This window comes from Dufourea novaeangliae, unplaced genomic scaffold (assembly GCF_001272555.1).
Source record: "Dufourea novaeangliae isolate 0120121106 unplaced genomic scaffold, ASM127255v1 scaffold89, whole genome shotgun sequence".
NCBI classification, from domain to species: Eukaryota; Metazoa; Arthropoda; class Insecta; order Hymenoptera; family Halictidae; genus Dufourea; species Dufourea novaeangliae.
In genome coordinates, this window is record NW_015373988.1 from 1,586,926 (window position 1) to 1,601,506 (window position 14,581).

General features: G+C 37.8%; 2 protein-coding genes across 2 annotated transcripts; both read left to right on the forward strand.

The window, feature by feature from the left end:
* Positions 1–3,258, forward strand: LOC107187438 (glucose dehydrogenase [FAD, quinone]-like). Its single transcript, XM_015575543.1, has 5 exons — positions 1–405; positions 945–1,380; positions 1,508–1,898; positions 2,448–2,730; positions 2,890–3,258. The coding sequence occupies exons 1-5, from the start codon at positions 1–3 to the stop codon at positions 3,256–3,258; spliced, it is 1,884 nt and encodes a 627-aa protein (XP_015431029.1).
* Positions 3,259–5,736: 2,478 nt separating this feature from the next.
* On the forward strand, positions 5,737–9,430 carry LOC107187618 (glucose dehydrogenase [FAD, quinone]-like). Its single transcript, XM_015575758.1, has 5 exons — positions 5,737–6,299; positions 6,944–7,379; positions 7,528–7,924; positions 8,476–8,758; positions 8,918–9,430. The coding sequence occupies exons 1-5, from the start codon at positions 5,895–5,897 to the stop codon at positions 9,284–9,286; spliced, it is 1,890 nt and encodes a 629-aa protein (XP_015431244.1). The 5' UTR covers positions 5,737–5,894; the 3' UTR covers positions 9,287–9,430.
* The last annotated feature ends 5,151 nt before the right edge of the window (positions 9,431–14,581 follow it).

The window sequence follows — 14,581 nt, forward strand, 5'->3', positions numbered from 1 at the left end:
ATGGCGCTAACTGGTATCGCCACTATACTAATACGGTTCAGCCCCGCCATCAATGTGTTAGTCTTGATACTTTTTCGGGTGTTGATCGATTTCTATCGACCCGACATCGTGGACCGTGAATCCAGGGTGAAACCAGTACTTCCGGCTGACATGCAAAGGAGTTACGATTTCGTGATAATCGGGGGTGGGTCAGCCGGTTCGGTGATCGCTAATCGTTTATCAGAAAATGGTAACTGGTCGGTGCTCCTGCTGGAAGCCGGGCAGGAAGAGCCAGAGGTATCCGATGTACCTATGGCGTTTGCGTCTCTTGAGCTGTCTCCAGTGGACTGGCAGTTTAAAACAGAACCATCGAACCGTTATTGCTTAGCGATGAACAATCGACAGTGTAACTGGCCACGTGGCAAGGTATAAAAAAATTGAATCCTTATGTTACAGTATTACTTCGTAAATGTCCTACTTCAGGTTCTAAAGGAATTTAAGTCTTAACCACTTGCCTTATAACATCGAGTCAGACTCGTGGTGACGATATCAAAATGGATTCGACGAATAGAAATATTATTCGATTTCTCTGAGACAAAGTCAAATTCTAGTTTGCTGATATTAATATGTAACTTTTAGAGTAAATGTACAATTGCGATAAGTACACAAATTCTTTTTGTTTCCGGGGAATTATTGATGATAAAGTAATTCTGAAGACTGCAGATAACAAGGAAATCATAGGGCAAGAGGTATAAGTAACACTTGAAGGTGACCTTGAAAAATCATGAAAAAAAAAGAGTTGACAATAAATTTGTTATAATCACATTAAAGCACTCTCGAAACCATGCTATACCTGATAAAAACATTTTCGATCGAACTGCTAATAACAGAGCAACCTCTACTGATCACGATTCGTGGTTCACCCTGTATATGTATTTCTTTGAATTTTCCATTTATTGTTCAAGACTCTCGGTGGTAGCAGTGTGCTGAACGCGATGTTGTACATCCGTGGCAACAAGAACGGCTACGATGAATGGGAGAGGTTAGGTAATCCAGGCTGGAACTACGAGAGCGTGCTACCCTATTTCAAAAAGTCAGAAGATATGAGAATCGAAGAGTACAAGAATTCCCCTTATCACAGTACCGGTGGATACCTAACTGTCGAGTATTTTAAGCATCGAACTCCTCTAGTGGACTATTTGATGAAGGCAGGCCAAGATATGGGATACGACGTTGTGGACTCGAATGGGCCAAAACAAACCGGATTCACATTTTCCCATGGCACGTTGAGAGACGGACTGCGTTGTAGCACTGCAAAAGCTTTTCTTCGATCAGTTTCGAAGAGAAAGAATTTACATGTCAGCTTGCAGTCGACTGCAGAAAAGATTTTGGTGTACAATGGCAAGTGCACGTGATATTCTTCGTGCTACCATCATTTTATAAGTGAAATTGAATTTGATCAGGCTTTGCTTCGATAATTGCTAGTCACTCTTTTACTTTCATTAATTCTCTTGATTCGCAGATGGAGAATCGAAGACCGCGCATAGCGTCCAATTTCGTGTTGGATCAAAACTCTACAAGGTGAAAGCGAGGCGCGAGATTATTTTATCCGCTGGCTCGATACAATCACCACAATTGCTGATGGTGTCCGGTATTGGCCCAAAAGATCACCTGAATGAAGTGGGAATCCCATTGGTGCATGATTCGCCTGGTGTGGGTCAAAATCTTCAGGATCACATATCGATAGGCGGTATGGCTTACCTTATAGATAAACCAGCGAATTACACGGGCAAAGAGCATTTTGCATTTAATCTGCCGAAAAGCATCACGTTGAAAGCTTTTAAGGAATTTACTAAGGATCATACTGGACCTCTGTATTCGTATCCGCTTAGTGAAGGGATGGCCTTCATTAATACCAAGTTAGTACTTTAACCCTTAACTACAAACCATCGTTGCAGAGACGAATTTGAGTTTTGTTCACTATCAGCCAGCGGAGAATTTCGGAAGCTCTAAATACTTGTGTACTTTCAACTGACAGTAACTTAGCGCCTTATTTTCGAAACGATAACGAAAAATAACATTCAATTGGTTATTAAATGTTTTACAAAGTTAATCGATGTGGAATTATCCATCTCTGGCAAGAGTGGTCTTTATAAGCGTTGTTCTGTTTTAAAGAGTGTACGAATACTTTTTTTACCCACTTTATACGTTTGACCAGTTCCGGGATGAGCCCCGCCTAGTGGTGGGTTTGACTCAGGGACAGTTAGCGTGGAAGTCGCTTCGAGCCAGTAAAGCATCTTTACTGTATTAATATTATACCTAATATGCATACCTTTCACGAGTTACTTTTATAACGAAAAATTGTAACGTTCCTACACGTAACTGGACAGGTGTTCTTCGTCGGCAGTTATTAATCAAGTCTCACGCCAGAACTTTTTACTAATTGGACGAATAAATCCCTAATTCAGGTATGCAAACAAATCGGAAGATTATCCGGATATACAGTTGTTCCTGTCAACTATAACCGATAACACAGACGGTGGTATTTTTGTTAAGAGGGGTTGCAACGTGAACGATGAGTTCTATGAAAAAATGTACCAAAATATACTGTTTCAAGATGCATATCAGATCATGCCACTTCTACTAAAACCTCGAAGCAGAGGATACATTAAACTCCGTTCAAAGGACGTGCATCAGCACCCGATCATCGTTCCCAATTACTTTAAGGATCCTCAGGACCTTAATGTTCTGGTAAGAAAGCTTTATCGATTCTGTTTAGTACCGACATAGGTCGACTTTTTCAAGATTTTTATGTTTCTGTTTTATTTCGATTTGTGCTACACCCAATACATGTACGTATTAATAATTTAAGAAATAAGAAACTACTAATGATTTTCTAATTTGACGCAGGCTGATGCAGCAAAGTTCATTTACGAACTGAGTCAGACCCCGACAATGAAGCTGCTGAACACACGACCGAACCCGAACCTTATTCCAAGATGCTCGGTATTCCCATTTCCATCGGAGGATTATTGGAAATGTTTCGCTCAACATTATTCAATGACGATTTACCATCCAAGTGGGACATGTAAAATGGGACCTGCGAAAGACCCAATGGCTGTCGTCGATCCTAGATTAAGGGTTCACGGAATTTCTAGACTACGGGTGGTCGATGCTTCGATCATGCCGAAAATCTCTGCTGGAAACACGAATGCGCCGACTATTATGATAGCTGAAAAGGCTGCAGACATGATTAAGGAAGATTGGAAAATGGACTAAATATGTTCTTTTTTATATTGTCTGCGAGTTCGATTCGTGGTACGTGCCTGTTCTTGTAATTATTACTCCACAGTACAAGGAAACACGATACTGTGCGTTTTAGCCCGGCCGTTTTCATACAATGTCACACGTCGATCAGTTTTCGAATTATACGGACAGCTCCATCACTATTTGCGTATTATTGTGTATTACTTTCGCGAGCGTAATGTAAGTGTGGGTATTACTGCGGATGCCCCGATTACTGCGGATACTTATAAAACGAATAATATTTAATGTTGGAAATAAACAGTTCTACAGCCTCGACCATGGGAATATAGTTAGAGTCCACTGTATTTCCTTTTTTACTCGCTGTTCCTTTCTTCTAGTCGACAAAACTTCTACTCGAAAACTTCTTGCGTTAGTAACCTATCGATGTGAGTCAGAAATGATCCAGCTACGAGACCAATACTCGGAGGGTTAATATCGCAGAGTTCGTTGGAAGATGGTGTGATTGTGTATGGTAATACGGTGCGAGTTTAAATAATTCAACACTACTTTGTAACACACTTAACTTCAACAGGTCATTCCACAACAAATTTTTCGAAATTTTCAATTGTACAAGTACTCTTATGTCTCCACTGTTAGCATCCACAAAGCTCATTCGAATCAGTTTGTTTGTTTAACAGTTATGATTTATCGAAAAACTGTTATTAACGTAAATTGTACTTTCATTTTTTAATATTAGTACTTAAACATCAGGTACATTATATTTCATTGTTCTTTATTTAAATCAGAGCTGCAATTTAGTAATTAAGTTTCTTGTAGACAACTCTTCAAAAGTTACAGATTTATTAAATAAAATAAATAATGCGACAGTATTAGGGACACTGACAGTAATTAAGCGATATGTACATATGGCTTCTATCCTGATAAAGTTTGGTCACTACTGTTATAGAAGTTGTCAGAAACTTTCTTCAACGCCCAAAGATAATTGAACACTTCGTCCGATCCGTGTGTAATCTTGTCATTCTGCACTTTGTACACACATAAAAATATCTATTTTTATATTAATACTTTAACTAAATGAAGAAAGGTTTACGTCAGACGTTTACTTTGTTCGATCAAGTATCTTTTGCCAGGTGTAGTAGATATATGGGGTAAATAGCACCGTCATGTGGACAATTGAACATTCTCATTCATGAACCTTGTTGCTAAATTCTAAAAAGCTTAATTACCTTTACTGAACAGTTACCTTCTCATAATCTCTATTTTCGACGACTTTATGAAGAAATGTATAGTTCTTGTTAAAAAGGTAGGTTAATTACATAGTCTTCGTTAACAGTAGGATCATTTCATTTATCAAGCTGATAAATATAACATTATTTTCAAATTAGTTTTTTAGCATTACTTCAAACATAATTCATTTTATATACAGAGTGTTAATAAAACCGTTGGACACTTTCATAGGGTGAATTATACAAGCTGAACTAAGACAAAAATCAAGAATGACAAAGTTGCGTTTCCGAGTTATTAATTGTTAAAAATACGGGAAAAGTGCGTGTCAAGTAATGTCTGGCGCGATGGAGCATGCTACTTCTAACAGTCGATTACCAGCTGATACATGGTATCGATCGATGGCTTGGTTGAATTTCTGAATGAAATAAAATCAAATGAATTAAAAAGAATAACTGGATCTGCACGTCAAATTGGCAGATACTGTAATGGACAGGTGAATTCTCTGTTTTATTGTTAGTGGTGTTATACATATTTCTATTCCATGTAACTTTCCGCGGTTTTTGCAAGGACGACTGCAAAGGATGCATTCGACACGTGGACACATAACCAGCTGATATAACAAGTTCTATTAAAATACTGACACTGATCACCTGTATTTTATTTAATCAGTTGACCCTCATTGTTTTTTGATGCATACCCGTGGGTATATATAACCCATGCGTACGTAAGGAAGAACAGTATATGAAGTGAAGTGTTTTTTTTTTAAGTGTATGTTATTAACATAGGTATTAAGCGTAAATCTTTCCTTAAAGCTTTAGTCTATTGTAATTGGAAAAACAGTGGAATAATTAAAATGCGTTCATTTATCCTTGGACAATCAACATATAGAGTAAAGTAGCCGAATATGAGATCCATTTTATTAAGCATGTATAATTCTCGATTAAAAAAACTTTTTAAAAGTTTTACTTGAATGCAGCTATCATAAAAATTCTGGCGATATCAGGTAGCTCGACCCTTCGTCTACGACGTTTTCATATCAATACAATGCCCAATCTCCGTATTGTTTACAATTGTCTGGCATCTTCTAAGCATATTTTTTGGGTAAAGATCAGCAGAAGAACTAAAATTGGGCCAAAACCAAAAATTGGGCTATACTTCTCTTGAGGTCCCCTATAAACCAGCAAAGTTTTAAAAAAATCGGAATTTTCGGGTTATCGAACTTCCCTTGTTAGACAATAAAGATCCTATTGTTACAATTACCATTCCTAGTATCAGGCTGTGAGGATAATAATATTGCTACTGTTTTATATTAAAATTCCTACATTTTTTCAGCGACATTATAGTAAAAACAAATACATTTCCAACGGACATAGTCATCAAATTGGGACTCCTCACAGTGATTCCGGTGGCCAACGAAAAATATGGCGCTTACTGGTATCGCCGCCATACTAATACGGTTCAGCCCCGCCATCAATGTGCTTGTCTTGGTACTTTTGCGGGTGTTGATCGGGCTCTATCGACCCGACATCGTGGACCCTGAATCCAGGGTGAAACCAGTACTTCCGGCTGACTTGCAAAGGAGTTACGATTTCGTGATAATCGGGGGTGGGTCAGCCGGTTCGGTGATCGCTAATCGTTTATCAGAAAATGGTAACTGGTCGGTGCTCCTGCTGGAAGCCGGTCAGGAAGAGCCAGAGGTATCCGATGTACCCATGGCGTTTGCGTCTCTTCAGCTGTCTCCAGTGGACTGGCAGTTTAAGACGGAACCATCGAACCGTTCTTGCTTAGCGATGAACAATCGACAGTGTAACTGGCCACGCGGCAAGGTATGAAGAATTGAATCCTTATGTTTACTTCGAGTAATTCAGTATTACTTCGTAAATGTCCTACTTCAGGTTCTAAAGGGCTTTAAGCCTTAACCCTTTGCCTCATAACATCGATTCAGACTCGTGGTGACGATATCAAAATGGATTCGTCGAATAGAAATATTATTCGTTTTCTTTGAGTCAAAGTGAAATTCTAGTTTGCGGATATTAATATTTAACTTTTAGAGTAAATGTACAATTGTGATAAGTACACAAATTCTTTTGTTTCCGGGGAATTATTGATGATAAAGTAATTCTCGAGACTGCAGATATCAAGGAAATCATAGGGCAAGGGGTTAACACGAAGCCATTCGTAACATGTTATGTTATAATACTTACCGAATTCGTCTTGAAATCATCTAACACGCTGGTGTAAAAAAATTATAGGCGTATTTGCAAAAAATTGAAGGTGACCTTGAAAAATCGTGAACAAAATGAGTTGAAAAAAAATTTGTTATAATCACATTAAAGCTCTCTCGAAACTATGCTATACCTGATAGAAACATTTTCGATCGGACTGCTAATAACAGAGTAATCTTTACTGATCACGATTCGTGGTTCACCCTGTATATGTATTTCTTTGAGTTTTCCATTTATTGTTCAAGACTCTCGGTGGTAGCAGTGTGTTGAACGCGATGTTGTACATCCGTGGCAACAAGAAAGACTACGACGAATGGGAGAGGTTAGGTAATCCAGGCTGGAACTACGAGAGCGTGCTACCCTACTTCAAGAAGTCAGAGAATATGACAATCGAAGAGTACAAGAATTCCCCTTATCACAGTACCGGTGGATACCTAACTGTCGAGTATTTTAAGCATCGGACTCCTATAGTGGACTATTTAGTAAAGGCAGGCAAAGATATGGGATACGATGTTGTGGACTCGAATGGGCCCAAACAAACCGGATTCACATTTTCCCATGGCACGTTGAGAGACGGACTGCGTTGTAGCACTGCAAAAGCTTTTCTTCGATCAGTTTCGAAGAGAAAGAATTTACATGTCAGCTTGCAGTCGACTGCAGAAAAGATTGTGGTGTACAAAGGCAAGTGCACGTCATATTCTTCGTGCTACCATCATTTTATAAGTGAAATTGAATTTGATCAGGGTTTGCTTCGTACTTGTTCAAATTGAGGCTTTTTTCGACAATTGCTAGTCACTCTTTTACTTTCATTAATTCTCTTGATTCGCAGATGGAGAATCGAAGACCGCGCATAGCGTCCAATTTCGTGTTGAATCGAAACTCTACAAGGTAAAAGCGAGGCGCGAGATCATTTTATCCGCTGGCGCGGTACAGTCACCACAATTGCTGATGGTGTCCGGTATTGGTCCAAAAGATCACCTGAATGAAGTGGGAATCCCATTGGTGCATGATTCGCCTGGTGTGGGTCAAAATCTTCAGGATCACATATCGATAGGCGGTATGGTTTACCTTATAGATCCACCAGCGAATTACACGGGCGAAGAGCATTTTTCATTTAATCTGCCGAAAACCCTTACGGTGAATGCTTTTAAGGAATTTACTATGAATCATAATGGACCTCTGTATGCGTATCCGTTTAGTGAAGGGATGGCCTTCATTAATACCAAGTAAGTACTTTAACCCTTAACTACAGACCACTCGTTGCAGAGACAAATTTGAGTTTTTGTTCACTATCATCCAGTGGAGAATTTCGGAAGCTCTAAATACTTGTGTACTTTCAACTGACAGTAACTTAGCGCCTTATTTTCGAAACGATAACGAAAAATAACATTCAATTGGTTATTAAAAGTTTTACAAAGTTAATCGATGTGGAATTATCCATCTCTGGCAAGAGTGGTCTTTATAAGCGTTGTTCTGTTTTAAAGAGTGTACGAATACTTTTTTTACCCACTTTATACGTTTGACCAGTTCCGGGATGAGCCCCGCCTAGTGGTGGGTTTGACTCAGGGACAGTTAGCGTGGAAGTCGCTTCGAGCCAGTAAAGCGTCTTTACTGTATTAATATTATACCTAATATGCATACTTTTCACGAGTTACTTCTATAACGAATAATTGTAACCTTCCTACACGTAACTGGACAGGTGTTGTTCGTCGGCAGTTATTAATCAAGTCTCACGTCAGAACTTTTTACTAATTGGACGAATAAATCCCTAATTCAGGTATGCAAACAAATCGGAAGATTATCCGGATATACAGTTGTTCCTGTCAACTATAACCGATAACACAGACGGTGGAATTTTTGTTAAGAGTGATTGCAACGTAAACGATGAGTTTTTTGAAAAAATGTACCAAAATATACTGTTTCAAGATGGATATCAGATCATGCCACTTCTACTAAGACCTCGAAGCAGAGGATACATTAAACTCCGTTCCAAGGACGTGCATCAACCCCCAATTATCGTTCCTGATTACTTTAAGCATCCTCAGGATCTTAATGTTCTGGTAAGAAAGCTTTATCGATTATGTTTAGTACCGACATAGGTCGACTTTTTCAAGATATTTATGTTTCTGTTTTATTTAGATTTGTCCTACACCCAATAGATATACGTATTAATAATTTAAGAAATAAGAAACCACTAATGATTTTCTAATTTGACGCAGGCTGATGCAGCGAAGTTCATTTACGAACTGAGCCAGACCCCGACAATGAAGCTGCTGAACACACGACCGAACCCGAACCTTATTCCAGGATGCTCGGAATTCCCATTCCCATCGGAGGATTACTGGAAATGTTTCGCTCAACATTATTCAATGACGATTTACCATCCAAGTGGGACATGTAAAATGGGACCTGCGAAAGACCCAATGGCTGTCGTCGATCCTAGACTAAGGGTTCACGGAATTTCTAGACTACGGGTGGTTGATACTTCGATTATGCCGAACGTCTGTTCTGGAAACACGAATGCGCCGACTATTATGATAGCTGAAAAGGCTGCAGACATGATTAAGGAAGATTGGGGGTGGAAATAAATATAATGATCTTTAATAACTGTAATGTACTGTAAATGTAAACAACCGACTTTATTTAGATTTACAGTACATTATAATTACAGATTCCTCTCGATTATCGTTTGACTTGTTCTATTCGATTATTGTCCTGGCATTATCCTTACGAGGGTCTGAAGCATTTCTCCCTATGTGATTATTGTCCCAGCGCGGACTCGAGTTCGGGACGATAATGGAGCGGAGTCTGTAGTACGGTTTAGTGAAATTATGTAATAATTTCGACCGAATTCGGTCTAAATAAAATAATGTGCCATATTAATGTTTACATTGATCGAATCTAGATTTCTGAACCCAAGGTCATTTTAAGGTCACAGTATACTAGGTCGTTAAACTCGTCTTGACATCAGCTACTAATTAAAACTACGCGATACCACTTAAAAAAACATCGACGACCTTCAAATAACCTTGAACATAACACGAAACAAAAAATTTGTTATACCACCACCTTTACCCCCTTGAACAACACAATTATTGTCTTGAACATATTCTCCTATCATCAATCCCAACAGAGATATGTAGATGTTCTGTTCCTCTTAATTAACACTGTAAACTATAAAATTGTTAAAATAATTTACGATTCATTCGTTTTCATATAATCCATAGAAGTAAAGATGCTCCCGGGGAAAGTGGAGTAAATCCTCCAGAAAGAACCGGTGGACTCTAGCGCCGCGCGATCCGCAATTCGACGGTTGCTTGCTCCACGAGTGTCTGACATTGTTGAACATACATACATATATGCATAACCGTATCACGATCCCCTAATGCCACGAGACTTTCTTCCACCACGCAATTCACCATTGCCCAGCCACATACATATATCTGAAATGTGAACTGCGATATGCTTCACTTCCCCGGTTAAACTAGCACACGTTGTTGCTCGTGGTATCCAAGTGGTGTCTGAGAGTGGGACCAGTGTTGTAATTATATAATAAGAGTGGATTGTTACAGTGGCAGGTAAGAAAACGGGTAAATGGACGCATGCCGATTTCATTTGGCGTTAGATCTCGTGTTTTTGTTCGCGGTCCCTTGAAGTGAAGTTTTTTTGTTTTTTTATCGTTTCGTCTCGTAACGCTACCGACGTTCCTTGCACAATCGATATGGTCGATTGTAATGTTAAATGAAAAAAAAAATTGCATTCGATATTCTTTGTTTACCTTATGCTACTTGAAACGTATTGGGTATTAGAGGGCCTTCAGATGAATTGTAGGTGGGGGGGAGAGCTGTCGAAATAGTACAGGTTACGATATTTCGTGATAAATTTTTGCCTATTCGGTACCGATTTCTGAGCGAGTCGATATTAAAATTTTGAGCCTGGTGTTAAGGATATCTAGTATTTACTTGTTTAATCTTCTGGTGGGGATAAATTAATTGCTGCGTGATATAGCGTCAGAGGTATCAGAGAAGTAAATGACACTTCGAATATTTGGAAGTGATTGGTGTTTTGGCTATGATTGGAAAACGTGGTACATTTTATAAAAATACTGATTGAACTTCTAATAATGATTTTTTAGTCGATCTGTGATACTCTCTTGTGAATTTCTCTCTACCCTTCTCATTACCTGTGATTTTTTATAATTTATATTATATTAATTTATCCAACGTCCACTGTTGCTTCCAATTTTTATCGATGAACTGGATTTTGTGCATTTGTAGAGATTAGAAGTATACGGAATAATATGAGATATACATATACTTTATTAGATGTATAGAGTTTTCTATTTGAATTTCAACATCTCAAAGACGTTCATAAAGGAAAGAATACTTGACTACCGCTTTTATGAAGTAATTAAAAAAACCATTAATTTGTACAGGAATTCGCAGTGTACTTATCACGGGTAGTAACTTTACTTTTATATGTATAGATATAGTAGATATAATTAATCGGTTTAATGGAAAAGTATAGGGAATTTAGTGATAGTCCAGCGTATTAGAGCGAGCTTCGACAATTGATTGACGAAATAAATCGGTTCGAGGATACATGATTCAACGCTTCTTACGTAAGTGAAATTCAAAGGAAAAGACAAAAACTAGAATGAGTGTTTATTTTGTAAGCTGTTTTGAACGGTTACTTATGTATTGTGGTCGATATAAAAAGGTGGCGGTATAATTGCGAGTAGTTTGATGTAAATTTTTATCATTAAATGCGTTGTATGGGAATTATTCGGTTTAATCGAATATAGCAATTTAACATAAAAACTTCAAGGATATCACAACATTTACAGTTAGAATCTATTATCTCGTTAATTTCCATTTAATTTTTTATTCAAGCGTTCAAATTTGGAATCTGTAAGTTTAATATATACCTTTGAAAGTAAAATTTATGACTCGTAATATGGAAAATGTATTTGAAACACTTATCGATACAATGTAATATGAGTAAATATTTTCAACGAAATATTTTTCTCAGCGGTGTTAAATCTGTTCTCTTATCAGTTAAAAATGTATCGTTCTTCCGTAACGAAATAAGATCCCGTACGAATGGTCAAAGTTTTGATCATAATCTTTCCATAAACAGTACCGGATGATCGTAAAACCATAACTTTCACTCAGCGTACGCTCATCATAAAGTGGCAAGGAATTTTAACAATGTTAACATCACTAGCTTACGTGAAACTATATCAAATTAGCTTTGAAACCTAAGGAAAATAAAAGTATGTACATTATACTTTTTCCTGGTATAAAATATAATAGAAATGTTATTTTCAATGATTTAAAAACTTCTGTCCTTTAATCTTCTAATAAGGTCTTCTATAATATTTTCTTCGATGCTGTCCTGCTGTATTGTTGTTCATAAGTTCGTTCAAGGTTTGACCTAAGCGACTATTAGAAGAAATATACTGTACTAATCTTTCGTGAGGTATCGGCATTTTCGTGTGGTATCAAACGGATTTCGATTCGATCCCATATTGGATTGATATCGATTCAAGAAGAGTCGGTATCGATATTTGATACCAAGTACCCAAAATTTTGATTCGTATCGATACTTCCCAATGATCACTTTGGGTATTGAATCGATCGAATATCATCAATAATATTGGTATAGATCTCATCACTACCCATACTTCGCACAGGCAACCCTTGTACGCAGCGCGGAAAACATTAACCCGAAGATCGTAGGAGTGAGGAAACGCGCGTTTTCTATCGCAGTAGCCAGTCAATTAAGAACCCACTTTCAGTCGAGAGGTTCGCGCGAGTGAAACCGTGAACACCATCGCTACACAATTCACTGATTCACGTTCCCCTGGCCAGCCATCGACCGCTAGCCCGCTTTGTCTCGAAGCGTTGCTTCTCTTTTTCGGGGCCCCTCCGTTTCACAGTATCGTCGTCACTTTTGTGGTGCTCGGGCCAGCTGCAGAGTCGAACGTGGCCGCGTGTCGAACGGAGGACACCGAAAACGGTATCTCCACGCGTTTCCACCCACGAAACATCCTCTCGCGATCGTCGTCTTTTCTTCAACGGTTTCAGAGTAATTTTCAAATCCTTTCGTCTTCCCACGCGTTTATCGTTCATCGACGTTTTTCATCGCGAAGTGTATTCTGCCCGAGGAACTCGAAAGACATTCGGTGAAATCGGAACATGGAAGAGACTATGTGATTTGTGTTGAATCAGAGGGTGAACGAATCGTGGATGGCGAACTGAATATGATCGAGGAAACTATGTGGTAACATTCGATACGTCGTATCGTGGATCGGTGAGTGTTGCCCGTTGATCGAACCTCTTGCTGATGGGTGATTGGGCTGAGGATCTTTTTGCGATTAGAAATTTCAGGGTGGCTTAATTGTTATGGCACGGATTATATGGCCACTGTGACCGTCAATACGGCGTAAAATTTCTGGGAAGTTATCTCATTGGAACAAAACTAAGGTATATCAATTTGAACTAGGTTATGGCAATTTATCAAACTTATATGATTTGTTTTGTTTCTCTCTTTTTGTCAGTGAAATAGGACCTCCCACAGTGGCGATCCTTTCATTGTTCGAACTGTATATTTCGATAATGATTACGTTCGCTAAAAAGGTTGACTAAGGTCTCGGATACCTCCTGATAAGGAGTCTAACTCGAGCACTGTCCATAGTCTTTGTACATTAATGTATAATTAATTGTGATTACATGGCTTCCACGTATGTTTTAAATATCAAAGAATGCCAAAAGACTGAAGAAGAACTGAAATACAATTATGTCACGTATCAAAAATAATAATACAGTATCTATACTTGTAAAATCGATTGAATTTTATTGCAAACCTACAGAGTCCGATTACTATAAATCAGTTTACAGCGGTGGAAGACAATTTTAAGATCGCTCGACTTTGATAAATGTTATAAAAATAAAAAAAAATTAATTTTGCTTTGTGAAAAAATATACAAGATGCGGTGCTATTTATAATACAACTGAGAAAAACGTGGTTCTACGTGCAAAAATAAATGCAAAATATAGAATAACATTTGTTTGTATCGACCTTTAATTTCAAGAGTTTATCGAGTACTTTTGAACATAACTTAAATTAATTAGTTGAGCTCGCACATTAATTTACCTTCAAAATGCAGATACATTCACACACAAATTTCGGGTTTCTTCTTAGGCTCGGTCTTACCTGAAACAGAAAACAAAATTATTGTAGAGACCATCGAATACAAATTTTGAGATCATTTTGTTAACTGATTTATTTCTGCCTTTCCACCGAAGAGAAAGAGGAATACTCCAGAGCGTATTAAGGCAAACTTTTCAAACTTTAGAGGAGAGCAAATCAAAGGCACAAAAATTTTGTAATTTTGGGATCATTCGGTAAGAATTCAACAAGAAACAATCGCTACATTCGAATTATTGAATGGACTGAAGACAAGTCTCGGTATGTAAAAATGGTGAAAATTGCATTAAGTCCCTTGTGTAATGAACTTTGCACTGTTTGGCTAAAAACAAAATATAGACTTAATATCATTTTTACTCTGCTATATTAAAAACAAAACTTAGAATAAAATAAATTTTTTAATAGGGTAATTTCTTTTTTAAAGTGGACTTAATAAACTGCTTTGGTGCCCAGACATGCTTGTCTAAAGTTTAGAGTAGTAAGAAGATTAATACAATATTATTAAGTTTCTATTTAAATTGGAACCTGATAGTATACTCAATGAAGTGATCAAAATTCTGTTTCTAGTTTTCGTAAATTAGTGCATGAATAGTTATATTTGCATAAATATCTGCAGTCTAGCCACGAATAAGTGAGAGGAGATCAAAGCGTCGTAATCTGGTGGGGATGGT

Bases quoted from the DNA above. Each gene is read 5' to 3' on its own strand.
- LOC107187438 (XM_015575543.1), top strand. From the start codon at position 1: ATGGCGCTAACTGGTATCGCCACTATACTAATACGGTTCAGCCCCGCC. The intron at 406-944 runs GTATAAAAAAAT...TTATTGTTCAAG, and splicing joins GTAACTGGCCACGTGGCAAG to ACTCTCGGTGGTAGCAGTGT. The intron at 1,381-1,507 runs GCAAGTGCACGT...TCGCAGATGGAG, and splicing joins AAAGATTTTGGTGTACAATG to AATCGAAGACCGCGCATAGC.
- LOC107187618 (XM_015575758.1), top strand. From the start codon at position 5,895: ATGGCGCTTACTGGTATCGCCGCCATACTAATACGGTTCAGCCCCGCC. The intron at 6,300-6,943 runs GTATGAAGAATT...TTATTGTTCAAG, and splicing joins GTAACTGGCCACGCGGCAAG to ACTCTCGGTGGTAGCAGTGT. The intron at 7,380-7,527 runs GCAAGTGCACGT...CTTGATTCGCAG, and splicing joins AAAGATTGTGGTGTACAAAG to ATGGAGAATCGAAGACCGCG.